At 52.0% G+C, this 27738-nt stretch overlaps 1 protein-coding gene across 3 annotated transcripts; it reads left to right on the top strand.

Moving 5' to 3' along the window:
- The first annotated feature begins 32 nt into the window (after window positions 1-32).
- On the top strand, window positions 33-26736 carry KIF1C (kinesin family member 1C). Of its 3 annotated transcripts, XM_066262848.1 has the most exons (24): window positions 33-222; window positions 795-828; window positions 1967-2087; window positions 2314-2446; window positions 2862-2938; window positions 3281-3460; window positions 4067-4132; window positions 4823-5001; window positions 5089-5200; window positions 6458-6535; window positions 6683-6748; window positions 6837-6912; window positions 7778-7856; window positions 8063-8208; window positions 9023-9192; window positions 9358-9437; window positions 9564-9639; window positions 15816-15895; window positions 16452-16546; window positions 21070-21153; window positions 21561-21747; window positions 21891-21963; window positions 22985-23599; window positions 25484-26736. In XM_066262848.1, the coding sequence occupies exons 4-24, from the start codon at window positions 2341-2343 to the stop codon at window positions 26177-26179; spliced, it is 3321 nt and encodes a 1106-aa protein (XP_066118945.1). In that variant the 5' UTR covers window positions 33-222; window positions 795-828; window positions 1967-2087; window positions 2314-2340; the 3' UTR covers window positions 26180-26736. The 3 variants fall into 3 exon arrangements, with proteins under 3 accessions (XP_066118945.1, XP_066118944.1, XP_066118946.1); XM_066262847.1 differs by lacking the exon at window positions 795-828; XM_066262849.1 differs by lacking the exons at window positions 795-828; window positions 1967-2087.
- Window positions 26737-27738: the final 1002 nt, after the last annotated feature.

Raw genomic sequence — 27738 nt, 5'->3', positions numbered from 1 at the left:
CGCGCGCGCGCCCGTCGGTTCTCCGCCCCTCGCTCCCGCCCCAGCTCGCGCTGCCCGGGCGGGCGCCGGCCGCTGGCGCCGCTACTGCTGCCGCCCGCCGCCCGGGGACCCGGCGAGGGGCGGGGGCAGCCCCGACCCGGCCCGGTTCTCTCGTTTTACGCTTCTCAGAAAGTTTGTCTCTTTGCACTGTGCGGAGCCACTCCGGAGCCCTGCCGCAAGCAAGTGAGAGCTGGGGGAGGGGGGTAAGGGAGGGGACGCCCGCAGAGGAATGTGTCGGGCTAGGGGGCTGGGAGCCGGGGTCCTCGTTTGCAGGACCCGGCGGGGGCTGCTGGCTGCGAGAGCTGAGATCATGTGCTATTTGTCCCGCGGAGGCACAGAGAGGTGCCAGGCCCGGGGCAGCCGTCCGTAGGCTGGACAGGAGGACATGGTCCGCACGGCCTCCCAGCAAGGCCGGGACCGGGGCCTGCATGAGAACTCCCGGGCTGGCAAGGTCTAGGCCCCCTAGCACCCCTTTTCGGGTGGGTAGACCCGTCCCCAGCCGTGGATCCTCCCTGTGCCCCACTGCTCTTTTACGCTGTACCGGCCGACCCCTGTCCCTGTCCTTTCTAGTCCTTTACCCTGCTGTTGCCCCGCCGTGCCACCCCATTCTCTCTGCCCCATTAGCCGCAGCGACGTCACCATTGCGTGACCCCACCAGTGTCCCTTCTTTCCCTTGTGGGCAGGGTCTGGGGGTCAGGGCTGTGCTTCCTGAGAAAGCCTCTAATTTCAGCTACTCCCTTCCTGTCCTGGAACAGACCATTCCTCTCACTCCGCACCTCTACTCTCAAGGTTGGTGAGGTGAGACCCAACCAACATGACAGGGGTTTGAGGTCCTTTAGGGCCTCAGAAGGGGGCCCTAGCATCCCCGATCTCTCTCTACCACTCCCCACCCTGTCTCCGTGGGCGTGGGCTGCTCAGCCTCTCCTCCCAGGGTGTGGGCACTCGATCACCCACATTCCTGGGCACCAGCCTGGCACCTTCCCCAGGGCAGTGGACGCCATAGCATTAGCCTCAGGCAGTGGGACCTGCCTGCTTTCTTTCCCTTCATTGACTTTGTAAGGAGACAGACCCCAGTGTTACTCTCCCCTCCCCATAAAGACACAGGTATTCTGGCTTCCTCAACCGAAGATCCCTGGGGTTGATGGATACAGGATGACCCCGCCCTCCCCTGCCCATTGTCCTGGATCCTGAGGAGGAAGTGCGGGGGGCTGGGCAAGGGGTTTGGGGCCACAGGCAGGCCCTGTGAATCCAAGTCTTGGGCTGTACCTCCAGCCATTGGACTTTGCCTATTAGCAATCCTTGCCTCTGTGTGGAGGTTGTGGGCTCTGGGTGGGAGCTGGTTGCTACTTCTCCCTGGCTGACCCTGTGGGGAATTTTAGGATAGGTTTTATGTTCGGGATTTTTCTCTTGTCTTGTTTCTCTTCTGGGCTCCCAGTTTGTGCTTTTGTCCTGGAGTTCTCCCTGCCTGTTCTCCCATTTCTGTGTTTGCTGGACTCTGACTCTCCTTCCTTTTCCTCCCCTTATTTCCTTCATACCATGAACTGGATCTTGCCTTTCCTCTTGTGTCTCTTGTTTTCTTGGTGTCTATGACTTTCTGCCCCTCCTTTTCCCCATTCCCCCTTCCTCCTTCCCCTTTCCCCCTTCCCCCTTGCTGCCACCCTTAGTGTCTCTGCCCATGTGTCCCTCTCTCTGAATTGCCCTCTGTCCAGCCTCTCTTCTATCTGACGTTCAGTACACTTGTGAGTGACGAGGAATAAAAATATCACCATCCCTGTCCTTGGATTCACATTGCATTTGGCCACTCCAAAGGGACAGCCATTCTTACTTTTCCTGACATTACCCCCCACCCTTTACCCTCCAATCATGCAACCCCCTACATACCTCTGGAGCCACAGGTGCCTCCTAACCACTCTTCCCCCACAACCAGGGTTTCCCCCACAGCCCCAGCTGGTGTGTCCAGGCCCCAAGTGTAGGATGGGGCTCCCCCTACGAGGGCCGGTGGCAGCCAGAACTGATACAGCCCCCCTGATCTGGGGCCAGGACGACAGGTAACTGCGAGCTGGGATATGGCTAGGGAGAGAGGCAGGAATACCTTTGGGAGTCTCTGAGGGGAGTGACACATGGGAGGAAGGCCAGGGAACTAGGAACGGGGTTCTTGAAGGGTTAGGTAGCTGAGGAAGGAGGGGTGGAGAGACTGGTTCCTTGGAGAAGCTGGGAGGCAATGTCTAGGTTACCCCAGCAGCTCTAACCACCTCTTGTATTTCTGTCCTCCAGCTGAGGAAGGTGGGAGTATCTGGAGCCATGACTGGTGCCTCGGTGAAAGTGGCAGTGAGGGTTCGGCCCTTCAATGCCCGTGAGACAAGCCGGGATGCCAAGTGTGTGGTCAGCATGCAGGGTAGCACCACCTGTGAGTGAGTCCTAGGGGCCTAGCTGGGTACTGGTGGGGTGGGCTAAGCCCACTACGTAGGCTAGTCCTGTTGGGCAGAACCAGGAGTAGAGCTGTGTCCAGCACAGAGCAGGTGCTAGTTGTAAGGGCGGGGGTTGGGACAGGCTGGCCTTTCTGTGCTCCTAGTCCCTGGGAGGGGGAATGTTGGCCTGGAGCCCTCCATTGCCCAATCCTAGGAGGCAGTCTGGTGGGGGCGGGTCCTAAGAAGCCAAAATTAGCTTTGGTGCCTGAGGGGGTGGGGAGTATTAAAGGGGATAGATGAACCAGGGCAGAGGTGGTGAATAGTAGGATACCTGAATTTGGGGGCTTGTGGGTTGTGGGCAGAGGTTGGGAGTACCTGATCTTGGCTTTACTTTGTCCTCTCCTGCCCCCTCAGCCATCATCAACCCCAAACAGAGCAAAGATGGCCCTAAAAGCTTCACCTTCGACTACTCCTACTGGTCACACACTTCGGTGAGGTTGTTGGGCTTGGGAAGAGCTAAGCAATGAGGGACAGGATTTAGGTCCTGGGCATTGTAGGGAAATAGCACCTCTGGGGGATTGGTTGGGATTGGGGTGGGTAGGACCTTTAGGTTGTGACTGGGACAGGATGAGAGAGGCAGAATCTTGTGGGATAATTAGGACCAGCAGGAGATTGGATAGGACCCTCAGGGATGATTAAGACTGACGGGAGTGAGGAGACATATATAACCTTTGGGCAATCATTAGCAATGGGGGCAAGATTGCTGGGACCTACACATTAAGGACGAAATCATCTAGGGCTCCTGCTGACTTTCTCTGCCCCTTTCCACCTAGGCTGAGGACCCCCAGTTTGCATCTCAGCAACAGGTGTATCGGGACATTGGGGAAGAGATGCTGCTTCATGCCTTTGAAGGCTACAATGTGTGCATCTTTGCCTATGGACAGACCGGGGCTGGGAAATCCTACACCATGATGGGGCGGCAGGAGCCAGGGCAACAGGGCATTGTGCCCCAGGTACATGCCAGGACCTGGCAGAGCAGCCTGGGCAGGAGCATCTCCAGCTGCCCCTAGGGGGTCTAAGCATTGATTATGGAGAAGAGAGTTGGCTCACCGAGGCCCTTAGTGACAGGGAATGTGATGGGGGATAGGGGTTGGCTGCAGCCTGGACATCCAGGACCCCCACTAGAAGCAACAAGTCTTAGTAAGGAGAGCCAAAGCTGTGGCATCAGAGAGCCCTGGTTTGAACCCTAGTTCTACCACTTACTACTTACTTTGTCTCAGTTGCTTGTGAGTATACTTCCCCTGTAGACTGGTGTGCTATAGTTAAGGTAGTGACTATAGAAAAAGCCAGTTGAGGATAACAGAGTTGGCCATAATTCCCCTTTGCACATAGGCTCTGTAGTTAGGACGCCTATGTTTGCTTCCTGGCTCACCAAATACTGAGTTGTGACCCTGGGCAAGTATGAACCTTTTTGAGGTTGCTTTCCCATCTGTCAAATAGCACTGATCCCTCCCTCAGGGCTGAGTTAGGGTTTAACAGGGCCACTTAGGATGGGACCTGGACTGGTGCTGGGTTCTGCGGCTGTGCCGTGAACAGCAGCTTTTCTGTGTCCTCTCCAGCTCTGCGAGGACCTCTTCTCTCGTGTTAATAAGAACCAGAGTGCTCAGCTCTCCTTTTCTGTGGAGGTAAGTAGGGGTCTAGGTGGGCAGTGGGGTGGGGGCATGGTGACCCTGGGTAGGCAGCTGTGGTGCCTATGAAATGCACAGTGTATGTTAGCCGAAAGCTCTTGTTTCATACTCAGTGCAATGTAGGGTAGGTTTCATAATCAGTATTTGGTTAGCTGGTTACTTTTTAAAATTGAATTTGGGGGAGGGGTCACATTGGTTAATAAAGTATGTAGGTTTCAGGTGTACAATTCTATAACACATCATCTGTATATGGTGTTGTATGTTCACCATCCTAGGTCAAGTCTCCTTGCAACACTGCTTATCCCCCCATGTCCTCTTCTACTTCCCCCCACCCCGTTCCCTCTGGTGATCACCATACTGTTGTAGCTTGTAACTTTTATATTTTTGAGAATATGTTTATTAAAGCCAGGGACAGTGAAACAAGGAGGGGCTTAGGTAGAAGAAGCAACAGGAGAGCCTAGGCGGGGCTGCTTCGGCTCACTGGGAAGTCAGAAAAGGGGACCTTGGAGACAGGTTCAGGGGTTAGCCGGAACAAACTGCTGCTGCCCACTGCTCCCCTGGATGACAGTCTGATGGGAACACTTAGAGCTTTAGGAGATGTACTCCTGTAGGGGAAAAGGAGAGGGGAACGGCGGGGGCATGCTCCCAGAAGGGAGAGCAGACTTGTTCTTTTTTTCTCCCACTCAGGTGAGCTATATGGAGATCTATTGTGAACGGGTACGAGACCTCTTGAACCCCAAGAGTCGGGGCTCTCTGCGGGTGCGAGAGCATCCCATCCTGGGCCCCTATGTGCAGGACTTGTCTAAATTGGCTGTGACCTCCTATGCAGACATTGCCGACCTCATGGACTGTGGAAATAAGGCGAGGTGAGGTGGGCTGGTGGAGTGGAGGGAAAAGGAACCAGGCTTAGGAAGGTGAGAGGTGGGACGCAGTGACCACTCCCTTCCCCCCAGGACTGTGGCTGCCACCAACATGAATGAGACCAGCAGCCGTTCCCATGCTGTCTTCACCATTGTCTTCACACAGCGCTGCCATGACCAGCTCACTGGCCTGGACTCAGAGAAGGTGGGACCCACATCCCCACCTAGTAACAGGGACAGTAATGTCATGAAATGACCTTGTATCCTCTTCCTCGCCCATGCTAGGTTTCAGTGCCTTCTCTGGGTTTCTATAGTCCCTTGTCCTTCCCCTGTCAAATCAGTGTGGTGCAAACTCCTACTTGTTTGTTTGTCTTCTTACTAGACTTTTCAAGGCTTGGATCCCACACAGTGGGCATATAAATATCTATAAACTGATAAATGAACCAGTGGAGGAGTAATCAGCCCCTTACTATATATATACACACACACACTTTTTTTTAATACTTTATTTATTGATTTTACAGAGACAGGAGAGAAAGGGGAGCATGGAATGGGAAGTATCAACTCATAGTTGCTTCACTTTAGTTGTTCATTGCTTGCTTGTTGTATATGCCTTGACCAGGCAAGCCCAGGGTTTTGAACCAGCAACCTTGGCATTCCAGGCTGAAGGTTTATCCACTGCGCCACCACAGGCCAGGCATTGTTGTTTTTTTCAGAGACAGAGAGTCAGAGAGAGGGACAGATAGGGACAGACAGACAGGAAGGGAAAGAGATAGAAGCATTAATTCTTTGTTGCTGTACGTTAGTTGTTCATTGATTGCTTTCTCATATGTGCCTTGACCAGGGGGCTACAGCAAACTGAGTGACCCCTTGCTCGAGCCAGCGACCTTGGCCTCAAGCTGGTGAGCCTTGCTCAAACCAGATGAGCCCGCGCTCAAGCTGGCGACCTTGGGGTCTCAAACCTGGGTCCTCTGCGTCCCAGTCCAACGCTCTATCCACTGCGCCACCACCTGGTCAGACCCTTACTATATTTTAACTTTTTTTTTTCTTTAAAATTTTTCCATTCAGAGAGGAAGAGAGAGAGAGAAAGAGAGGAAAGAAGGGGGAAGAGGAAGAGAGAGAAGAAGGGAGGGGGAAAGAGAGAGAGAGAGAGAGAGAAAGCCTCAACTTGTTCCACTTAGTTGTGTGCTCGCCGATTGCTTCTTGTATATGCCTTGACTGGTATCGAACCTGCCACCTCAGTATGCTGGGACAGTACTTTATCCACTGAGCCACCCATCCAGGTCACCAGCCCCTTACTGTTGCCTTCATAAGTTTCATTTTTTCCTGTCCCCTTCCATCCTTCTCTTCTGCTCTTCTCCATCTTTTGCCAACTACCCAATTTCCTTGCTGGGTGTTCTGCTGATTTGCCTAACCCACCCCACTGACCCCAGTTATCTTTTACCTCCTTCTTCTGACTCAGGTTAGTAAGATCAGTTTGGTGGACCTTGCCGGGAGTGAGCGGGCTGACTCCTCAGGTGCCCGAGGCATGCGCCTGAAGGTGAGGAAGCTTTGGAGGGATGGGCAGGGGCAGGGTTGGGGGCTGTGTGTAGTGATCTGTAACCCTAACCTTGGACTCTGGCTGCGGGGAAGTGGAATGGAGTGGGAGAGTAGGACCTCATTCCCCATGTTCCTCATCCCTTTCCAGGAAGGGGCCAACATCAATAAGTCTCTGACTACTCTAGGAAAGGTGATCTCTGCCCTTGCAGACATGGTAAGACCGAGGGGTGGACGAGAACGGGCTCTGGTAAAGGGGGCAGGGGATGGTCCACCCTGACCCCCTTCCGCCTTTCATCCCCCAGCAATCAAAGAAGCGGAAGTCGGATTTTATCCCTTACAGGGACTCTGTGCTCACCTGGCTGCTCAAGGAAAATTTGGGTGAGGGGCTCCTCCTCTCTCTCTCTTTGCTGACCTTGCCACCATCCTACTAACCCTTTTTTTTTTTTTTGCATTTTTCTGAAGCTGGAAACAGGGAGAGACAGTCAGACAGACTCCCGCATGCGCCTGACCGGGATCCACCCGGCACGCCCACCAGGGGCGACGCTCTGCCCACCAGGGGGCGATGCTCTGCCCATCCTGGGCGTCGCCATGTTACGACCAGAGCCACTCTAGCGCCTGAGGCAGAGGCCACAGAGCCATCCCCAGCGCCCGGGCCATCTTTGCTCCAATGGAGCCTTGGCTGCGGGAGGGGAAGAGAGAGACAGAGAGGAAGGCGCGGCGGAGGGGTGGAGAAGCAAATGGGCGCTTCTCCTATGTGCCCTGGCCGGGAATTGAACCCGGGTCCTCCGCACGCTAGGCTACTAACCCTTTTTATACATCTGACAAACCCCCTTGCCACCCCAAGACTCTTGAGATCCTCTAGTTGTCTCATTAACTCTCCCTTGACCTGGGGAACATCCTTTGAAGATGTCCTGTTGCTGAGATCAAGGCCATACCCTGCCTGCCAAAGCGCCTCACTAACCTGGCCACCCATGATCCTTCTCTGATCCCACACCCACTGCAGACTTCATTCTCCTCCCACTGATCTCTGATTGTCTCACAGATGTCTGATGTCTCCCTGACCTCACCCCTGCTCCCTCTAACTACCAGATTTCATGGGTAGCTCCACAACTCTTACTTCACTCTACCTTGGCCATGCCCCTGTCAGACCCCTCCCTGCCTGGGCACTGAGGCCCCCCCGACCCAGTATGACTTTCCGTCAGACCCATTGCAGCTTAAGCTTTCCCTTCCTCTCCATGCACAGGTGGGAACTCACGCACAGCAATGATTGCAGCCCTGAGCCCCGCAGACATCAATTACGAGGAGACTCTCAGCACCCTCAGGTGGGGCTCTGGTGGGGTAGGGCAGCGCATGAAACGTGCCAGGGGAACTCAGAGGCTGGTACCTCCAGACCCTGCCCCTGAGGAAGAGTGGACCCTTAACTGTGCCCCAATATTTTAAAACCTGGGAGGGAGAGAGGGAAATAGGCAGCAGACTAAGGTCATCTGGGTCTGGGCCTCACCAATCCCAATCCTCCCTCCTCGCCCAGGTATGCTGACCGCACCAAGCAGATCCGCTGCAATGCCGTCATCAATGAGGACCCTAATGCCCGGCTGATCCGGGAGCTGCAGGAGGAGGTGGCTCGGCTACGGGAACTGCTGATGGCTCAGGGGCTCTCAGCCTCTGCTCTGGGAGGTAGGGCTCCAGGATAGGAAATCACTTAGGGATGCCCCTTGGCTTGCCTCATCCCTCTTCATTTGCCTTTGCCCAGTCCTGGGGCCAGGGAGAGACCACTGACCATGAAGCCCTTCATGTTCTCTGTGGCATGGATACAGATATGGAGAGGGTACTTCCCATGCCTTGGTAAAAGTTCTTGTGAAACATCAAAGGTTTGTTTGACTCTAAGCTTAACAATAGTCAACAGTGGGATAGTTTCTAAATCTTAATGTTCAGCCTCACTGGTGCAAAATGGTGTTCATTTCAGAGGATGTAGAATCTGTGTTGCCTGTATCAGGTGTGGATTCCGTGTTCAGTCTTTGGGTCCATTCCACTGAGGACGGTCAGGGTGCTGAGGGGCATCATGGGGGAACTAAGGCTTCCTTCTTTGGGACAAGAAGGATAAAATATACGTGATTTTCACCTTCCCACATTTGAAAGGTAGTCTTGCGAAAGGAAAAGAAGTATACTGAGTCTTATGCCAAAGAGCAGAACTAGAAACACCAAGCACATGCAACAGGCAGATTTTAGCTCACTATAGCTAAGAACTTTCTGATAGTATGAGTCATCTAACAATGGAAGAAACTCACTGCCTTGTTCAGTAATGAGCTCTTCATTTCTAGAGAGGAACAAGCAAAGACTGGGTGTCCATTTGTTAAAGCTGCAGTAGGAGGACTTCCTGCTTGGTAGAGGTTGACCAGATGTTCGCTGAAGTCCTTATAGACTGGTCCTCTCTGAGGCCATCACTGTGTCTCTAATCAGCTATATCTTTCTCCATCTTTCTCCCTCCCAGGCCTGAAGGTGGACGAGGGGAGTCCTGGAGGTGCTTTGCCAGCTACAGCTTCTCCCCCTGCCCCAGCTTCGCCCTCATCCCCCCCCACACACAACGGGGAACTGGAGCCATCATTCTCCCCCATCGCTGAGCCCCCAATTGGGCCTGAGGAGGCCATGGAGAGACTGCAGGTAGGAAGCTGGAGCTGGCCAGGGCTGTACGCCTGGGATGTTGATCGGAGTATAGTTGTCCAAAGCCAGGGTAGAAGAGGAAGAGGGAATCCAAGGAGCAGTGTGGGCCCCATGGCAGCTACTTATCCCAGATTGTCCTCATCCCTGTCTGTCTCATGTCCCCAGGAAACAGAGAAGATCATAGCTGAGCTGAATGAGACCTGGGAGGAGAAACTCCGCAAGACAGAAGCCCTGAGGATGGAGAGGTGTGAGGGGCACGGGCAGCAGTTGGAGCCCTGGGAGGTGTGGGGGAAGGGAAGGAAGCTCAGGTTCTTCAGGGGAGAGTTCGTGGCTAGCAACAATAAGACTACGATTTGTCTCTTGGCTTGTAGGGAAGCATTGCTGGCTGAGATGGGGGTGGCTGTCCGGGAAGATGGAGGAACCGTGGGCGTCTTTTCTCCAAAGAAGGTGAGTAAGTAGTTGGATGAAGAGACCCTGGATGCTTACAAGGGTTAGGTGTGGAAGGCTGATAAGATCTAACCCTGATCGCTAAGATCTTTGACTTGTTTTCCATCATTTCTGTCCTCACTTCTGCTACCTTCTTTCTGTGTTGTCTGGCCATGCCTGCCTTCTTTCCCCCTCCATCTGACAGCCAGAGAGGCAAGTGCTCAGTAAGTGCCTGTGGCCAGGGACTCTAGGGACCACAGAAGGATGACAGGGTCTTGCCCTTAGGGAGATTTAAAAGCTGCTTAGAATCTAGGTTATTACAAACATAACCTTATATGTGTGTATTGTATGTAAGTTCATGCGTAGACTTGATCTCTGGAGAGGACCTGAGAGAGTGGAACTCGATTGGATACAGACTTACTGAATACCCTTCTGTGTCATTTAAATTCTGTATCCTATATATGTGATATCTACTGAAAAAGTTAGCCAAACAATGTGTTTTTAAAAGGATAATTTGGGGCCCTGGCCGGTTGGCTCAGTGGTAGAGCGTCGGCCTGGTGTGTAGGAGTCCCGGGTTCGATTTCCGGCCAGGGCACACAGGAGAAGCACCCATCTGCTTCTCCACCCCTCCCCCTCTCCTTCCTCTCTGTCTCTCTCTTCCCCTCTCGCAGCCAAGGCTCCACTGGAGCAAAGTTTGCCCAGGCACTGAGGATGGCTCTGTGGCCTCTGCCTCAGGCGCTAGAATGGCTCTGATTGCGGCAAAGTGATGCCCCAAGATGGGCAGAGCATCGCCCCCTGGTGGGCATGCCGGGTGGATCCTGGTCGGGCGCATGTGGGAGTCTGACTGCCTCCCCGTTTCCAACTTGAAAAAAATTCAAAAAAAAAAAAAAAAAAAAAAAGAATAATTTGGAAAAGCAAGACTGTAAAGGGAATAGAGGAGAAAGCTCCAAACTAAGATGTTGATTGTAAATGCAGTGAGAGGTTTAAAGATGGTAGAGCATCAATACAGCCTGGAGGTGGATAGAAACTGGTTTCTTGGAGAAGGTGGAGCCTGAAAGATGGTCAGGAATTGGGGGTTGAGAGGAGCATGGAGAACGTTAGGTTAAGCAAACACAGGGAAGTGTCAGTGAGGCATAGCAGTGTCTGTCATGTGCCTGCTGTGTAGTGGGTGCTCAGTACATCTTTGCTGAGAGGAAGGAAGGAAGGAAGGAAGCAGGGTAGGAGTGATCAAGCTCAGCTGGAGGCAGGAATGGTATTCAATGTTTTTAATAACCAGCAGGGCATAGATATGGACCAATCAGAATGGACACTAACTGTCAACAGCCAGCACAGCTGTATGGGCTGTGCATACTGATGAAAGGGTGATGTGGAAAGTTTGAATCAATCTGGAAATCCGGTCCCAGTGGAGAGCTAGCCATGTCTGCCTGGTTCACTTTAAGAAGTAAAATAGGATTGGACCCTAAGTCATATACAGTGTGCTTGGGGCAGACAGGGTCACAGGGGCTACCTGGAAGAGGTGGTAGGTTATTGGGAGGTAGCCTCACCTGGTTTCATGAGATCTGGGCAGTTGGGAAGACTGAGCAAGCAGGGATCATTGAATAGCGATCTGAGAAGAAGGGTTTGCTTTGTGTGGCTTAGGCCCAGTGAAGGAGTTAAGAGAGCTACGGGTGGGTGATGGAGGGTGGCAGGCTATGCTGAGGGACCTGGTCCAGGGGTAGATACCTTCTGATACCCCTGGTCCAGGGGTTTGGCTCCTTCTGAAATTCACATCTGGGGGAGGGCTTACAGATGGCTCTCAACATGGCTTATAGCCACTTCAGTTGCTGGGTACCTGAGGCGCTTCCACGACTGTTGCAGGGTTTAAAAGGGTGGAGAAACTGATGGGGTGGGTGGAGGGTACCTGGAGGGCTCCCACTGCACAGGGAGTCCACCTACTGAAGCCCAGGACCAATGACGTGAGTTGTTTTGTTTTGTTTGTAATTGATCTTGTAAAGGTGACATACACCAGAGAGAACCTTCACATTGTGTTGAGAGATGTGTACAGTGAAAAGGAAGTCTTTTTCCTTTGCGCCCTCAGGGTCTTCTCCCAGAGACAAGCCCTGTCATCAGGTTCTGATGTGTTCTTATAGAGGTAGCCTGTAAACACACAAGTGTGAGTTATGTATAATTAGCCAAAGATATGTGTGCACACAGGTGTGTGTGTGTGCATACATGATCTCTTTGGAAAAGTCATGGTTGCATATTTTATACTTTACCTTCTCAGGTTAACATTGTAATTCTGACTGTCCTTTACCATGGTGTCATAATATCCTGTTGATATAGAATAATTTATTTAGCCAGGTTCTTATTGATGGCCATTTAGGTTGTTTCCCATTTTTTGATACTGTAAAGAGTATTACAACAGGTGGTCTTATAAATAGGTCTGTTATCTGTAGAAAAAAATTCCTAAAAGTGGAGATTTGGGGTCAAATGGTAGGTATGTAAAATTTTAATGTATTTTGCCAAAGTGCCCTCCAAAGATGATAACCATGTCACTTTATACTCCTAAAAGCAATGTACAAGAGAGGTCATGTTCCCCTATTCTTTTCTACTTTTTGATCTTTGCCAATCTGGTAAAATGGTGTTTTACTTTTGCATTTCCTCAAGGTGATGAGGATGAATATATTTTTATCTGTTTAAAAGGCATGTATGGGCCCTGGCCGGTTGGCTCAGCGGTAGAGCGTCGGCCTGGCGTGCGGGGGACCCGGGTTCAATTCCCGGCCAGGGCACATAAGAGAAGCGCCCATTTGCTTCTCCACCCCTGTCCCCCCCTCCTTCCTCTCTGTCTCTCTCTTCCCCTCCCGCAGCCAAGGCTCCATTGGAGCAAAGATGGCCCGGGCGCTGGGGATGGCTCCTTGGCCTCTGCCCCAGGCGCTAGAGTGGCTCTGGTCGCGGCAGAGTGACGCCCCGGAGGGGCAGAGCATCACCCCCTGGTGGGCAGAGTGTCGCCCCTGGTGGGCGTGCCGGGTGGATCCCGGTCGGGCACATGCGGGAGTCTGTCTGACTGTCTCTCCCTGTTTCCAGCTTCAGAAAGAAAAAAAAAATTAAAAAAAAATTAAAAGGCATGTATAGCCTGACCAGGCAGTGGCACAGTAGATAGAACGTTGGCCTGGGACGCAGAGGACCCAGGTTCGAAACCCCAAGGTTGCCGGCTTGAGTGTAGGATCATAGACATGACCCTATGGTCACTGGCTTGAGCCCAAGGTCGCTGGCTTGAGCAAGGGGTCACTGGCTTAGCTGGAGCCCCTCGGTCAAGGCACATATGAGAAAGCAATCAACAAACAACTAAGGTTCCGTAACAAAGAATTGATGCTTCTCATCTTTCTTCCTGTCTATCTGGCCCTATCCAGCCCTCTCTCTTTCTCTCTCGCTAAAAAAAAACACAAAAAACAACCCCCAAAAACCAAAAATAAACCGTGTATGTTTCAGGAGGGAGAACTGTTAGACTTACAAATACAAAAATGGGTTTGGTGGCTCCAAGCTGGGAATGGCAGGGTGGGAAATTGGGTCCTGGGGGAAAGCTACCGCTTGTCTTGGAGAAAGCCAAGAGCCTCTGGAAAGTCTCCTTTCTCTTGGACAGCCCCCCACCAGGTCTTCTTAAATAGGTGATTTTTAAACCTGGTTTGGTGCTTCCTTCATGGGGGTGGATTAGGGTAGAGGGAGGGCAGGACTGAACTCTGGGCCCCCTATCCCCAACCTCAACCTGAGTGGCTTCCTGCTTATCTGCTTGAAATAGTAGGCTTCTAGGTAAGGTTTCATTTGAACAAAGGGTTCCAGGGCTGAATAAAGATTGAAAAGCACTGCCCTAAATCATGTCCCTTCTCCTGAGGGACAGATCACTTTCTGCTCCCAGAGCCCATCAGTGTTTGCCATTCCTGACACTGCAGTTGTTGGGAGGGGTGTGAGAGTCCCTCCGGAGAAGAGGAAGTGTGGCAGCAGTGATCATTAGGGTGCCTGGGTAGAGGGGCTGATACATGGATCATGTCAGATCCACCATAGGCACAGCCTTGGGTTCACCATTTAGGGGGTCCCCTAAGAAATACGGGGCCCCGACTACTGGCCGCTTTCCGTATACCATGTGCTTTCATGCCTCCATGCTGTTGTGGGGACCCCTCTTGCCTGCAGCGCTCTTCGTTCTGCATGTTCACATCCCCGTCATCCTGAAAGACGGGATCTCATGCTGTCTTTCCATGAGGTCCTCTTGAACTCCCTCTGAGTTCCTGCAGGTTTTCACTCTTAACTGTCTGCGTCTGAGCCCCTCCCAGGATATGGTGGCACTTGACTCCTGAGAACAAATGAGTGAATGAATTAATGAGCTAAGTGAAGGTGTGAAAAGATCAGAAACTCTACTATGAGACATCTGTTTTCCGTTTGTAACATTGCCAAGTCTTATCTGCCCAAGTTGACTCTGGTTTTCTCACTGACAGGACAGTAGCATTTGGGTTTGATTCATCTCTGTCCCACCTAGCACCTCATAGGGCCTTTAGAATGTAAACTCTTGTAGAAAGAAGGCCGAGGATCTTGTATTCATTTGGAAGGCAGGGGAAGCTTTGTGGAGGAAGTGGCATTTGAGACAGACTGTGCGAAGTGGATGATTTTGACAGGTGGGGTAGGGATAGGGCTGGGAGCAAGGCTGTTCCAGGTGAGGGGCCGTGGGGAGCAGCTCGCAGGGGTGGTCAGGGATGAAGGGGGTCTTCTGCAATAAGTGCTCAGCAATCCACTGGGTAGGAACACAGAAGGGGAGGGGGGGCCCAGTATAGCAGCTGGGATAGGTGAGCTGGGGCCCTGATGTGGAGGAGGCACAGGATCCCAGATCCTGATCAGGGATACCAGCATAAAAAGCAGGCTTAAGTCAGGTGGACATGGGGTGCCAGCTGGCGAGGTCTGAGTGGAGAACCATGACACGGCCATGGTGTGGTATAAGCAGGAAAGCTGGGATGCTGCTGGAGATGGCAGGAAGTCAGGCAGGCCTGTGGTAGATATTAGGGCGGGGACTGCATCAGGCTTGGCAGCAGTGCCGTGAGGGTGTAGAGGGATCAAGGCTTGTATACTTCCCAGTTACTTGCCTGGGGAGGGCGGGGTGTCCCTAGAGAAACAAGACAGGAAGGGGTGCTTTGGGGAAAGGGAATGGGCTGAGTTTTCATTGTGGAGCAGCATAAGGATCAGCCAGTTAGAGGGGTGGATTTAGGCTTGGCTAGGGACAGCACCAGGCAGCTGCAGCAGTGACCCTGGGCCCCGGTGATATAGGGTTGGGGACAGGCAGTGGCAGGGGAAAAGTGGGGAGTCTGCTATGAAAAGCAGGTTCATTTGTTTTATGTGGGGTTTTTTTTGTTTTTTTTTTTTACAGAGACAGAGAGTGGGATAGACAGGGACAGACAGACAGGAACGGAGAGAGATGAGAAATATCAATCATTAGTTTTTCATTGCGCGTTGCAACACCTTAGTTGTTCATCGATTGCTTTCTCACATGTGCCTTGACTGCGGGCCTTCAGCAGACCGAGTAACCCCTTGCTGGAGCCAGTGACCTTGGGTTCAAGCTGGTGGGCTTTTCCTCAAACCAGATGAGCTCACACTCAAGCTGGCGACCTCAAGGTCTTGAACCTGGGTCCTCTGCATCCCAGTCCGACGCTCTATTCACTGCGCCACCGCCTGGTCAGGCTGTTTTATGTGCTTTTGAATTGAACTGACACTTTTTCTTTTTAAATTATAATTATAAAAGTAATCCATGCTCCTAAGAAAGGGAAGCTGGAATAAAAGTTTGAAGTACCAGTCCCTAACCCAACCCCCTGTTGTACTCTCCAGAAGTGGCAGGATACATTTTGGAGGAAGAACTGATAAGACGCAGGGACAGAGGGAATACCGGGAAAGCAGATAGAGAGATGGTTAAAGAGATGAGTGGGTCTAGGGGCCTTAGGAAGGGTTGCTGACTTGGGAAGGGATAAGTGGGTGGGGCTATTTTGTCAGCCCCTTGTGTGTGGAGAGAGGGTGGGTTAGGCTGTCTGGAAAGTGATTGGGATAGGTGAGAGTAAGGAGAGTGGGAAAGTTGTCCCACGTGAGGGGAGGAGCAGCCCTTAGGGCTGGAACCTGGGGGGATGTCTGCTGCAGCTCCCTCTTTCCCTCTGCTGCACCCCTCCCCTGACCACCCCTCTTTCCCACAGACTCCCCACCTGGTGAACCTGAATGAAGATCCCCTGATGTCAGAATGTCTGCTCTACCACATCAAAGATGGCATCACCAGGTAGTGTTTAATCAGGGGCCTGTGTAGCACCCTCTCATTTTGGAGTGTGCATGAAGAGGGATGGCCACAGTAGTGACTCCCTTTCCTGGTGACCTCACTGGACACACCCCAGATGTCAGTGCAGCTGACTCCAGAGCCCCGTTCACTTTCTAGGCTTCCTGAGAGTTGCTGAGCCTGGCTGCTAAGTGGCTGTCTTGCTCACCCACCCCTTTGGTTTGGGTGAGATGCCCCCTGAGACCACACTGACTCAGTGCTTGTGGGATAGCTTCTGATTTAGTGGAGCACAGGAGTGAGTTGAAAACTTAGGCCATCGCATTCTTAGCACCACTGTTTTGGCCAGGGGCTTTGGAATCAGGCAGATGTGGGTTCAGATTCCAGCCTCAGCACTGCTGGGCTGCATGACCTTGGGCAAGTTTCTTTACCTTTCTGAGTCGCAGCTTCCTCAACTATTGAAATAGAAATACACTTGGCTTATAAAGTTGGGTGAACTTGTCTTCAGGAAGGGCTTGGTAAATGTCTGGCACATGCTTAAAAATGTTGGCCATTCCTTTCCTAGGGTCGGCCAGGTAGATGTGGACATCAAGCTGACTGGGAAGTTCATTCAGGAGCAACACTGTCTGTTCCGGAGCCTCCCTCAGCCGGACGGAGAAGGTAATGGCTGAAGGGGTGAGAGTGGAGTGGCCAGACAGGGAGAGACAGGTCCCATGTTTTACCCCACACTCTGAACTGGGCACTGCATGTGCAGCCATGTAAGAGGAGACGTGTCCTCGCCCTCACAGGGACTTGAGCTCATGGTAAGCAGTGGGGGAATCTCAAGGGCCAGGCCGTGGGCACCACCCTGAGAGTGCAGACTGCTGCAAGGGCAGCGGGTGGCGGGGGTCCCCAAGGCGGAGACAGAACCCCTGCGTGCCAGAAGGTGAAATGTTGGTGAAGAGCAGGTCCACCTTCTTCCTTTATTTTTTTTTATTCCTAAAATATCACCCTGGTAATTTTTTTTGAAAAACTGTATATGTTCAGTGGGCTATCTGAATTTATCTCTGGAAAACCTGCTTATCTATCCAGGTATGACTGTTATGGTTTTAAGGAGTTAATTAGACCATGTATCCCTCTAATTCCAAAACTTTCAGAGATTTTTAGCCCTTATATGGCCATAGCTGCAAAAGCTTTTAGGAATCACTAGCTCTAAGGGTGAAGGTAGTGTCCTGTATGACATCAACAAAACAATACTCATATGATTCAGGGTGTGTTTTGAGGTCACCATTTCATTCTAGGTCATTTTTAAAAAACGGCTATCACCCCATTAAATTTAATTTCTAAATTAAAAAAAAAGAGAAAAAGATCAGTATCACCCTATTCAGTTTTTAAGGAAAAAAAGCAGAATGATTTGTGATTTGTGTTCAGTTATAGTTGAGCTCTAGAACATGAACTAGGCAGTGTGACTGGTGTTGCACATGAACTCTTGATCACTTTGACCCCATGCATCATGTCTCCCAAATCTGACAGGAGTGCCTAGTCTGATGCTTTTGAGGGCAAAGGGAAGTGAGGCATGTAAGATCAGCACATTTTTATTTTTATTTTTATTTTTTTGACAGAGACAAGAGATAGAGTCAGAGAGAGAGACAGACAGGGACAGACAGGAAGGGAGAGAGATGAGAAGCATCAGTTCTTTGTTGCGGCTCCCTAGTTGTTCATTGATTGCTTTCTCATATGTGCCTTGACCAGGGGGACTACAGCAGAGCGAGTGACCCCTTGCTCAAGCCAGTGACCTTGGACTCAAGCTAGTGACTGTGGGCTTCAAGCCTGCGACCTTTGGGCTCAAGCCAGCAACCACGGGGTCATGTCTGTGGTCCCACACTCAAGTCAGCAACCCCGCACTCAAGCTGGTGAGCCCGTGCTCAAGCCGGATGAGGCTGCGCTCAAGCCAGTGACCTCACAGGGTTTCAATCCTGGGTCCTCTGCATCTCAGTTTGATGCTCTATCTGCTGCGCCATCGCCTGGTCAGGCAACATCAACACATTTTTAAAATTAAGAAACGACACTGTTGTGTGGTTTATTTTTATTTTTTATTTATTTTTGTATTTTTCTGAAGTTGGAAATGGGGAGGCAGTCAGACAGACTCCTGCATGCGCCCAACCGGGATCCACCCGGCATGCCCACCAGGGGGCGATGCTCTGCCCATCTGGGGCGTTGCTCTGTTGCAACCAGAGCCATTCTAGTGCCTGAGACAGAGGCCATAGAGCCATCCTCAGCGCCCGGGCCAACTTTGCTCCAATGGAGCCTTGGCTGCAGGAGGGGAAGAGAGAGACAGAGAGGAAGGAGAGGGGGAGGGGTGGAGAAGCAGATGGGTGCTTCTCCTGTGTGCCCTGGTGGGGAATCGAACCCGGGACTCCTGCACGGCAGGCCGATGCTCTACTACTGAGCCAACCGGTCAGGGCCTGTTGTGTGGTTTATAGCCCAGGTTTAAGACAATGCCTGTTGGGCTTCATTTGGGTCAGCGGACTAGTGCAGTCATTCTGGTCTGGCTCAGGTCCCCAGTGGTAGCAAATGCTCTGGCAAGATGGACTAAAAGCTGTTGAATCAGTTTAGCCCAGTGAGTTACTGCTGAGTTCTTGTTCTGCAGTTTCCTCAAGTCCTATGCTGAGATGACACCAAAATCATCCAAAGGCTACGAAGTGAGCCCACCCTTAGTAGCTTTGAGTGTGTTTTGAGAAATGACAGGCAGGCATGAAAACTGTTACATCGGTAAAAGCAGCTGATGAATTTGTGCCCCAAAGATTGAGGGATCTAAAAGTTCCATCCTTTTGGGCCTCTGTTCTTACAACAGATCTAAGATTTGACCAAAAACAGACAGAGAGGAGATGGGTGCGAACCTAGAAGAATAGCTATCACTGACCATCTACTGTGTGCCTTTGCTTTTTCCTCATGCAACTCAGGAGAGGGAACTGAACCTCTTAGGTTAGGGAATTTGCCAATATAGCAAGACCAGTATAGCTGGAAGATGGCAGAAGTGGGTTTGAATATAGCATGGCAGGCTCCAGGGATGTGCTCTGAGCTCTGCTTTGAGCTGCATTAGTATGGAATCCTGTGGGTTCATGGACATGGAGAAGGCTGCCCTGGCCAGCTGGAGCAAAATCCTCTCATTGCCTGGCTCCAGTCCCTCCATAACACCTATTTCTTCCTGACTTTAGATTACCTTCTGATTTACTCGTTTGCTGTCTGTCTTACCACCTGGAAGGGAGCTCTCTGTAAGAGCAGGAATTTTGGTTTTCACTTCTACTGTATTTCCAAGACCTAATTATAGTGCCTGGCAGATGATAGGGATGGAGTCTATTTGTGGAATGGATGAATGAATTTTGGGGCGTGACAGATGATAAGGGTGGGCATAGACTGGCACCCATTACAGGCATTCTGTCCTGTCCTCTGCTGCCTTTCATTGCTGTTCTAGGGCATTGTGACCAATGTCTTAGTGCACACTCTATCTTCTTTTTCTTCTCTATCATTTTTGCCCCTTGAAATTTGAGGCCTCCTTCAAGCATTGGCTCAGAAATTGTAGCTTTCCCATAATCATTTCTAGTCCTGTGTGTCTAAGTTGAGTTCTATAGTGTCAGTGGCCCCATCTTTGCCTTAACTTCAATTTCACTCTGGCTTCTCTATTATATCTAGCATAAATAACTCACTTGCGCCTCCACTTTATGTAAGCTTTCAACCACTCTGAGCTAACTTCTTTTTTTGTGTGTGTGTGACAGAGAGAGAGACAGAGAGAGGGACAGATAGAGACAGACAGACAGGAAGGGAGAGAGATGAGAAGCATCAGTTCTTTGTTAAAGCACCTTAGTTGTTCATTGATTGCTTTCTCATATGTGCCTTGACTGGGGGGCTCCAGCAGAGTGAGTGACCCCTTGGGCTCAAGTCAGCAACTTTGAGCTCAAGCCAGCGACCTTGAGCTTCAAGCTAGTGACCCTGTGCTCAAGCTGGAGAGCCCACGCTCAAGCCAGCAACCTTGGGGTTTTGAACCTGGGTCCTCTGCATCCCAGTCTGACACTCCATTCACTGTGCCACTGCTTGGTCAGACTGAGCTAACTTCTGTGAGCTGTAAAATGGGGTAATGAAAGCTCAGAAGTTGGGTGACTTGCTCGGTGTCCTTCAGCTAAGGAGTCACAAAGCCTGGATTTTTGGGAGAACAGAGCTCCCTTCTGTGATAACAGGGCACTGCTCCGCAAGGATAGGAAGCTGCCTCATGCACCTTTGTGTCCCAGCAAGCAGTAGGCTTGGTGATGTGTTCGGAGGAGCACCTTGATAAATGTTTGGGTTGGGTTGACTTTATTTTGTCCTATGAAGATGATCTGTTTGTTGGCTGTGGCTTGAGAAGATTAGTTCGGTGAGAAGATGTGTTTTGCAAGATGCATGAGACAGAAGTGGGCCAGGAGCCTGCTGGAGGAATCCAGGCCTAGGTAGGGATAATGTTAGTTGGGAAGCAAGGAATGTACATCTGGAAGGCAGAAATGACAAGGCCTGATGACCAGTTGGCTTTAAGAGATGAAGCCCCCTGCCTGACCAGGTGGTGGTGCAGTGGATAGAGCGTTGGACTGGGATGCTGAGGACCCAGGTTCAAGACCCCGAGGTTGCCAGCTTGAGTGCAGGCTCATCTGGCTTGAGCAAAAAGCTCACTAGCTTGGACCCAAGGTCACTGGCTTGAGCAAAGGGTTACTCGGTCTGCTGAGGGCCCACGGTCAAGGCACATATGAGAAAGCAATCAATGAACAACTAAGATGTCGCAACGAAAAACAGATGATTGATGCTTCTCATCTCTCTGTGTTCCTGTCTGTCCCTATCTCTTTCTCTCTGTCTCTGTAAAAAAAAAAACAAAAAAACAAAAGAAGAGATGAAGCCCCCTGAGAATTACTGGTTTGTTAAGCTGCTTTGGGGAGGATTGTGGTGGGTGCGTACAGAGCCCCTGCAGAGGCTCCTGGGAATTTTAGCTAGGGCTCTAACCCTCCTTCTGCTCTTCCTTTTCCTTGCTGCCTGCCACCAGAGGGGCCATGACACCCCTAACAGGTACTAGGGGGTGGGACTGGAGGGGCATGTGTTTTTTGGGAGGTAATGCAAGATGGGAGTATGACCATAACCCCCTTACCCCCAGGGTCTAATCTATTCTTTTCCTTTCTTTCTCTCAGTGGTGGTCACCCTGGAACCTTGTGAAGGAGCTGAGACCTATGTCAATGGGAAGCTTGTGACTGAGCCACTGGTGCTGAAGTCAGGTAGAGGACGTGTTACAAAGTGAAGGTTCTGGACATGGCTGTGCATAGGAAACCCTAGGTCAGAGCTTCCTTGGTGAATCTAAGGGCAGCACCCAGAAACAAATATGAAACAGTGTGGGGATAAGAAGAAACTGGGAAGTGAGGATCAAGGAGTAAGGCTTTCTTCTCTTTTGGGGAAACAGAGAGAGGATACTAAACTCCCCCAGTTCCCTTTGGCTGTTAGGAATAGTGTGGTTCCTGGTGTAAGCTGAAAGAGCCTTGGCTTGACCATCCTCAGACTTGGTATGATGAGAGAATTGGTGTCAGGGCCCCTGAGACTTGTGAGCAAGACCCTGTACACCTTGGGCATGGGGATGAGTTTGTGGCTATGGGGGAGCGAGTCCACTTTCCCCTCCTCCCATCTCCAGGGAATAGGATTGTGATGGGCAAGAACCACGTTTTCCGCTTCAATCACCCGGAGCAGGCACGGCTAGAACGGGAGCGAGGGGTCCCCCCACCCCCAGGACCACCTTCGGAGCCCGTGGACTGGAACTTTGCTCAGAAGGAACTGCTGGAGCAGCAAGGCATCGACATCAAGCTGGAGATGGAGAAGAGGTGCGAGAGGGGGTGCTCCGTGCCCTGGGGCCCTCTAGGCTGTCCCTCCCAGGCCCCCAGGCCCCAGCGTCCTATGTTTGGACACCCCTCTGAGTTGGCTTCAGAATACTACACAGTTCTTCTCCCTCCCTACCTAATCCCAGGCTGCAGGATCTGGAGAATCAATATCGGAAAGAAAAGGAAGAGGCTGATCTTCTGCTGGAGCAGCAGCGACTGGTGAGGAGTCCCCTGGGGGTATAGTGGGACAAGGAGATGCACTAGCTGGGACATGAGCAACCAGGCTGGCAGTGCAACAGCCTTGTTCTGCCTTTTTTTTTTTTGTATTTTTCTGAAGCTGGAAACAGGGAGAGACAGTCACAGACTCCCGCATGCGCCCGACTGGGATCCACCCGGCACGCCCACCAGGGGCGACGCTCTGCCCACCATGGGGCGATGCTCTGCCCCTCCAGGGCGTCGCTCTGTTGCTACCAGAGCCACTCCAGCACCTGGGGCAGAGGCCAAGGAGCCATCCCCAGTGCCCGGGCCATCTTTGCTCCAATGGAGCCTCGCTGTGGGAGGGGAAGAGAGAGACAGAGAGGAAGGAGAGGGGGAGGGGTGGAGAAGCAGATGGGCGCTTCTCCTGTGTGCCCTGACCGGGAATCGAACCCAGGACTTCTGCACGCCAGGCCAACGCTCTACCACTGAGGCAACCGGCCAGGGCCGTTCTGCTTTTGGTTCACACTGCAAGCCAGGGTGGGGAGTGGGCATGGGGATGAGGGGTGGGGGTGGGCATGGCAATGGCCTCTAGGCAGAGATGGCTGTGAGAGAACGGTGACCCAGGGAGGACACTGTGTGTGGTGGGGACTCCTTCCAGTTGACCAGGGCTTCCCAGACTCCAGTCAATCCTGTGGTACCTTTATGATTTTTACTATAACCAAATACTACTTATATTTTTATTTATGGTAGTTCTTCATATGGACTTACTTTTAAATCTTTAACCTCATCCTGAGCAGTAACAGATATACAAGAAATCTAGACTTGATGTAGCTGCAGCTTATACTTCTTGGTCACTTTGTGCCAGTGTTCCCCACACTTGGTGTACATCAACTCTCAAAATGGACCTGTGAGGAAGATAGTGGTGTCATTTCCGTAGTAGAGGTTAAGTAGTCCACCCAAGGGTTGTGTGGTTCTGTTGTTGGGACTCAAGGGTTTTGGGATATCCTTAGCCTTCTCACAGTTTGATCTCTCTCTGGCCCAGTATGCAGACTCTGACAGTGGGGATGACTCTGACAAGCGCTCCTGTGAAGAGAGCTGGAGGCTCATCTCCTCTTTGCGGGAGCAGCTGCCACCCACCACAGTCCAGACCATCGTCAAGCGCTGTGGCCTGCCCAGTAGTGGCAAGCGCAGGGCCCCACGCAGGGTGTATCAGATCCCCCAGCGTCGACGGCTGCAGGGCAAAGACCCCCGCTGGGCCACCATGGCTGATCTGAAGATGCAGGCAGTGAAAGAGATCTGCTATGAGGTGGCCCTGGCTGACTTCCGCCACGGGCGGGCCGAAATTGAGGCCCTGGCCGCCCTCAAGATGCGGGAGCTGTGTCGTACCTATGGCAAGCCAGAGGGGCCTGGGGACGCCTGGAGGGCTGTGGCCCGGGATGTCTGGGACACAGTGGGCGAGGAGGAAGGCAGCGGAGGTGGGGGTGGCGGTGGTGAGGAGGGAGCCCGCGGGGCAGAGGTGGAGGACCTGCGGGCTCACATCGACAAGCTGACCGGGATTCTGCAGGAGGTGAAGCTGCAGAACAGCAGCAAGGACCGAGAGCTGCAGGCCCTGAGGGACCGCATGCTCCGCATGGAGAGGGTCATCCCCTTGACCCAGGTACGAGCGCCTTGGCCCGGCTCTCTCCCTTTTTCCCTCCTCACTTTTTCCCTTCTGGAGTCTGAACCTCCCTCCAACCTCCTTCCCCTTCTTGCTTTCAGAAATATTATTGACGTGTAGCAACTTTTCTTAGTATAGTTTGTGAATTATGTGCCTCAGTAACCAGGGCACTAACTGAAAATGCAGATTCCTGGGTTCTACCTCAGACCCACTGAATCAGTATCTTTGGGGTGATCTGCATTTATGATAAGTACCCAGGTGTTTCTGAGGTACAATAAAGTTTGACAATCACTGATATAAAGTACACAATTCTTAAATTACTGCTTGATGAACATACGTATACAGTCTCATAACCTTCCCTCTCCATGGGTGACCATTTATTCTGTGGTAAGCCGCTGTGCTGAGCACTTTTCCTGTGTCACCTCACCTCATTTAATACTCACAATTAGCCCCGTGAGTTGCAGTGTTATCACTGATCCTGTTTTGCATGTATTCATCCAACAAATAAATACCTGAGTGCTTACTGTGTAGCTGGCATTGTGCTAGCCACTGGGGCTGACCACAGGCAGGGTTTCTGCTCTCTTCCAGCTTGCCTTCCTCCTAATGGAGGGCAACAGGCAGCGGATCACAACAGCTCGTGGTCACTGAAGGCTGGCTCCTCCAAACGCAGCTCCCTCCTCTCGCTCTCCGCTCCTGCCACTCTGGCTTCCTTGCTGTTCCTTGAACTTGTTGGGCACACTCCTGCCCCAAGGCCTTTGCACCTGCTGTCCCCTCTGCCTAGATGCCTTTCTCCCTGGAAGTCTTACAGCTTGCCCCTTGCTTCCTTCAGGTGTTTCCTATGAGAGTAACTTCTCAGTGAACCCCGCTCCTCAGCCTCCCATCCTACTTCCTTGTTCTGTTCTCCTTCTTAATATGTATAATTAATATAAAGTATATTATATAATATGATATACACTAGTTTATATATACTTGTAATTAACTTTTTATTGTAGTATAATACATGTAATGTATTATATAGTTTTCTTATTCATTTTTCAACTGTCTCACCCACTAAAATGATAGCAAGTCTTTTTCTTCCCTTTTTGTTGACTGCTGTATCCCTAGGGCACATCATGTATTCAGCAGTATTTGCTGAGTGCCTACTGTGTATCAGGCACTGTTCTAAAATTTTTACATGGTTTAATTTATTCAATTCTTAGAACAACTGTATGCAGTAGCTACTATATTATTATTGATCTCATCTTACACATGAAGAGACTAAGGCACAGAGAGGTTACAAGCTGAAGTTCCAGACCATTCTGTGAAGTGGCAGACCAGAATTGAGCTCAGATCCTCTGGTCCCTGGGCCTGTGCTCCTGAAACACTATTCTTTTTTTCTTTTTTTTGTATTTTTTCTGAAGCTGGAAACGGGGAGGCAGTCAGACAGACTCCCGCACGTGGCCGGCCGGGATCCACCTGGCACGCCCACCAGGGGCAATGCTCTGGGCGTCGCCCTGTCGCGACCAGAGCCACTCTAGCGCCCAGGGCAGAGGCCAAGGAGCCATCCTCAGCGCCCGAGCCATCTTTTGCTCCAATGGAGCCTCGGCTGCGGGAGGAGAAGAGAGGGACAGAGAGGAAGGAGAGGGGGAGGGGTGGAGAAGCAGATGGGCGCTTCTCCTCTGTGCCCTGGCCGGGAATCGAACCTGGGACTTCCGCACGCCAGGCCGACGCTCCACCACTGAGCCAACTGGCCAGGGCCAAACCACTATTCTTCTAGTGCCCTGATCTCCGAGCTCCTCTGGGAATCCACTCCAGGGCCTTCTGACTTCTCCCAAATTCCCTCTGCTCAGGAGACTCAGCTCTTCTTACATTCCTTCTCCTTTTCTCTTACCCCCTCCCCTCCAGGATCATGAGGATGAGGATGAGAATGAGAATGAAGAAGCCAATGAGGCCACCTGGGCCACGCCCCAAGGATCAGAGATGGTAGAAGAGGAAGCCCCCAGTGACCATGTGCCCTCAGCCCAGCCTAGTTCGTCACACCTGTCAAGCTGGGAGCGGGTGTCACGGCTGATGGAGGAGGACCCTGCCTTTCGTCGTGGCCGCCTTCGCTGGCTCAAGCAGGAGCAGTTGCGGCTGCAAGGACTGCAGGGTTCTGGGGGCCGAGGTGGGGGACTGCGCAGACCCCCAGCCCGCTTTGTGCCCCCTCACGACTGTAAACTGCGCTTCCCCTTTAAGAGCAACCCCCAGCACAGGGAGTCCTGGCCAGGGATGGGGGGCGGGGAGGTCCCAGCTCCACCCCAACCCCCTGAGGAGGTTACTCCCCCATTAGCTACCCCTGCCCGCAGGCCCCCAAGTCCCCGAAGGTCCCACCGACCTCGCAGGAATTCCCTGGATGGAGGCGGCCGATCCCGGGGAGGGGGTTCTGCACAGCCTGAACCCCAGCACTTCCAGCCGAAAAAGCACAACTATTATCCCCAGCAGCCCCAACCGTACCCAGCCCAACGGCCCCCAGGGCCTCGCTACCCCCCATACACTACTCCCCCGCGAATGAGACGGCAGCGCTCAGCCCCTGACCTCAAGGAGAGTGGGGCAGCCGTGTGAGTCCCACATCCTAAGCAGAAAGGGCCTGGTGGGGCCCCTTGATGGGAGGAGAGAAGAAGCCTGAGACGCTGCTTCCCCAGAAGCCCTGGGGCTGGGAGGCCCTAGAAATGAGAGAAGGTTCGAGTAGGTGCTAGATGACATGGGGTGACAGGCCGGAGGCTGAAGGAAGGAAGAGGGCACGGAGTTGCTAGGAGCAAACCAAAGTGAGGGAAGAGTGATGGGAAGCTGCCTGGGGGCCACCCCTTACAGAGGGGAGTCCCACAAACGCTGCTATGGGTGGGGTGGGGGCTTGGGTGCTCTGTAGCCAGTGTTTGACTTTCTTTTCAAGTGGAGGCAAAGGGGGGAGAACAGAGTGAGGCAAGTTCTCCTCCCCAGTCCTTGTCTGTCTGTCTGTCTGTGGTGGTTTCTGTTTCCAGGGAGGTGTAGCAGGATCATCAGTTATTCCCCTTCCCTTCCAGGCCTCCGCTGTATATGGAGGCCCTGTCTGGTTTCTGGTTTCTGGTTTGGCTGGGGTCTCATGACAATATGGGACCCTACAATAAAGGATAGCAAACAGAGGGAGCTTGTTACTGGTGGTTGTTTGGTTTTGGTGTCTAATAGAGGTACAGGTAATATAAGTAAGATGCACAGATCTTTAGTGAGTGGTCTGAATTTGTACATAGGTATGATCTCCTGCAGTTACCACCCAGATCATAATACAAGAACATGCCCACATTGGTTTCATGAACTTTTAGCATCAGGTCTCCTCCCTTTAGAGTGCAGGGCCCAATTTATTTATTTTTCATTCAGTGAGAAGAGGGGAAGCAGAAAGACAGACTCCCACTTATACCCCAACTGGGATCCACCCGGGAAGCCCACTAGGGGGCGATGCTCTGCCCATCTGGGGCATTGCTCCATTGCTCAGCAACTGAGCTCTTAGCACATGAGCTGGAGGCCATAGAGCCATCCTCAGCTCCTGGGGCCAACTTCCAATTGAACTGTAGCTACAGGAGAAGAGAGGAATGGAGGGAGCGGGGTTGGTGGAGGAGCAGATGGGTGCTTCTGTGTACTCTGACTGGGAATCAAACCAGGTTCACACACTGGGTCAATGCTCTACCACTGAGCCAACTGGCTAGGGCCAGGACCCATTCTTTATTACCCATTCATTTTTGCCTTCCTAGTATCTCCATGTCTGCCCCCAACACTGCTGTCATTGTCCAGGTTGTCCAGGACGGGGAGGGAGGGTGTGAGGGGAGGTAGAGGGAATACAGCTCTGTTAACACCTAGCTGGCTGTTTTTAACAGGAAATGGAATGGGGTTGAGGGGCAAGGAGAGCTTCTGCTTCATGTAATCACTTAACTTGGAAAGTGCTCCCAAGCAGCCACAGGTGGCCCAGATTTTGTTCCATCTAAAGGTGTCCACTGGCCTGACCTGTGGTGGCCCAGTGGATAAAGCATCGACCTGGAAATGCTGAGGTCGCCGGTTCAAAACCCTGGGCTTGCCTGGTCAAGGCACATATGGGAGTTGATGCTTCCAGCTCCTCCCCCCCTTCTCTCTCTCTGTCTCTCTCTCTCTCTCTC

This window comes from Saccopteryx bilineata, chromosome 2 (assembly GCF_036850765.1).
Source record: "Saccopteryx bilineata isolate mSacBil1 chromosome 2, mSacBil1_pri_phased_curated, whole genome shotgun sequence".
NCBI classification, from domain to species: domain Eukaryota; kingdom Metazoa; phylum Chordata; class Mammalia; order Chiroptera; family Emballonuridae; genus Saccopteryx; species Saccopteryx bilineata.
Note: the sequence above shows the minus strand (reverse complement) of the source record. Positions and strands in the feature narration are given on the sequence as shown.

Bases quoted from the DNA above. Each gene is read 5' to 3' on its own strand.
- KIF1C (XM_066262849.1), top strand. From the start codon at position 2,341: ATGACTGGTGCCTCGGTGAAAGTGGCAGTGAGGGTTCGGCCCTTCAAT. The intron at 5,201-6,457 runs GTGGGACCCACA...CTTCTGACTCAG, and splicing joins CTGGCCTGGACTCAGAGAAG to GTTAGTAAGATCAGTTTGGT. The intron at 21,748-21,890 runs GTGCGAGAGGGG...ACCTAATCCCAG, and splicing joins AAGCTGGAGATGGAGAAGAG to GCTGCAGGATCTGGAGAATC.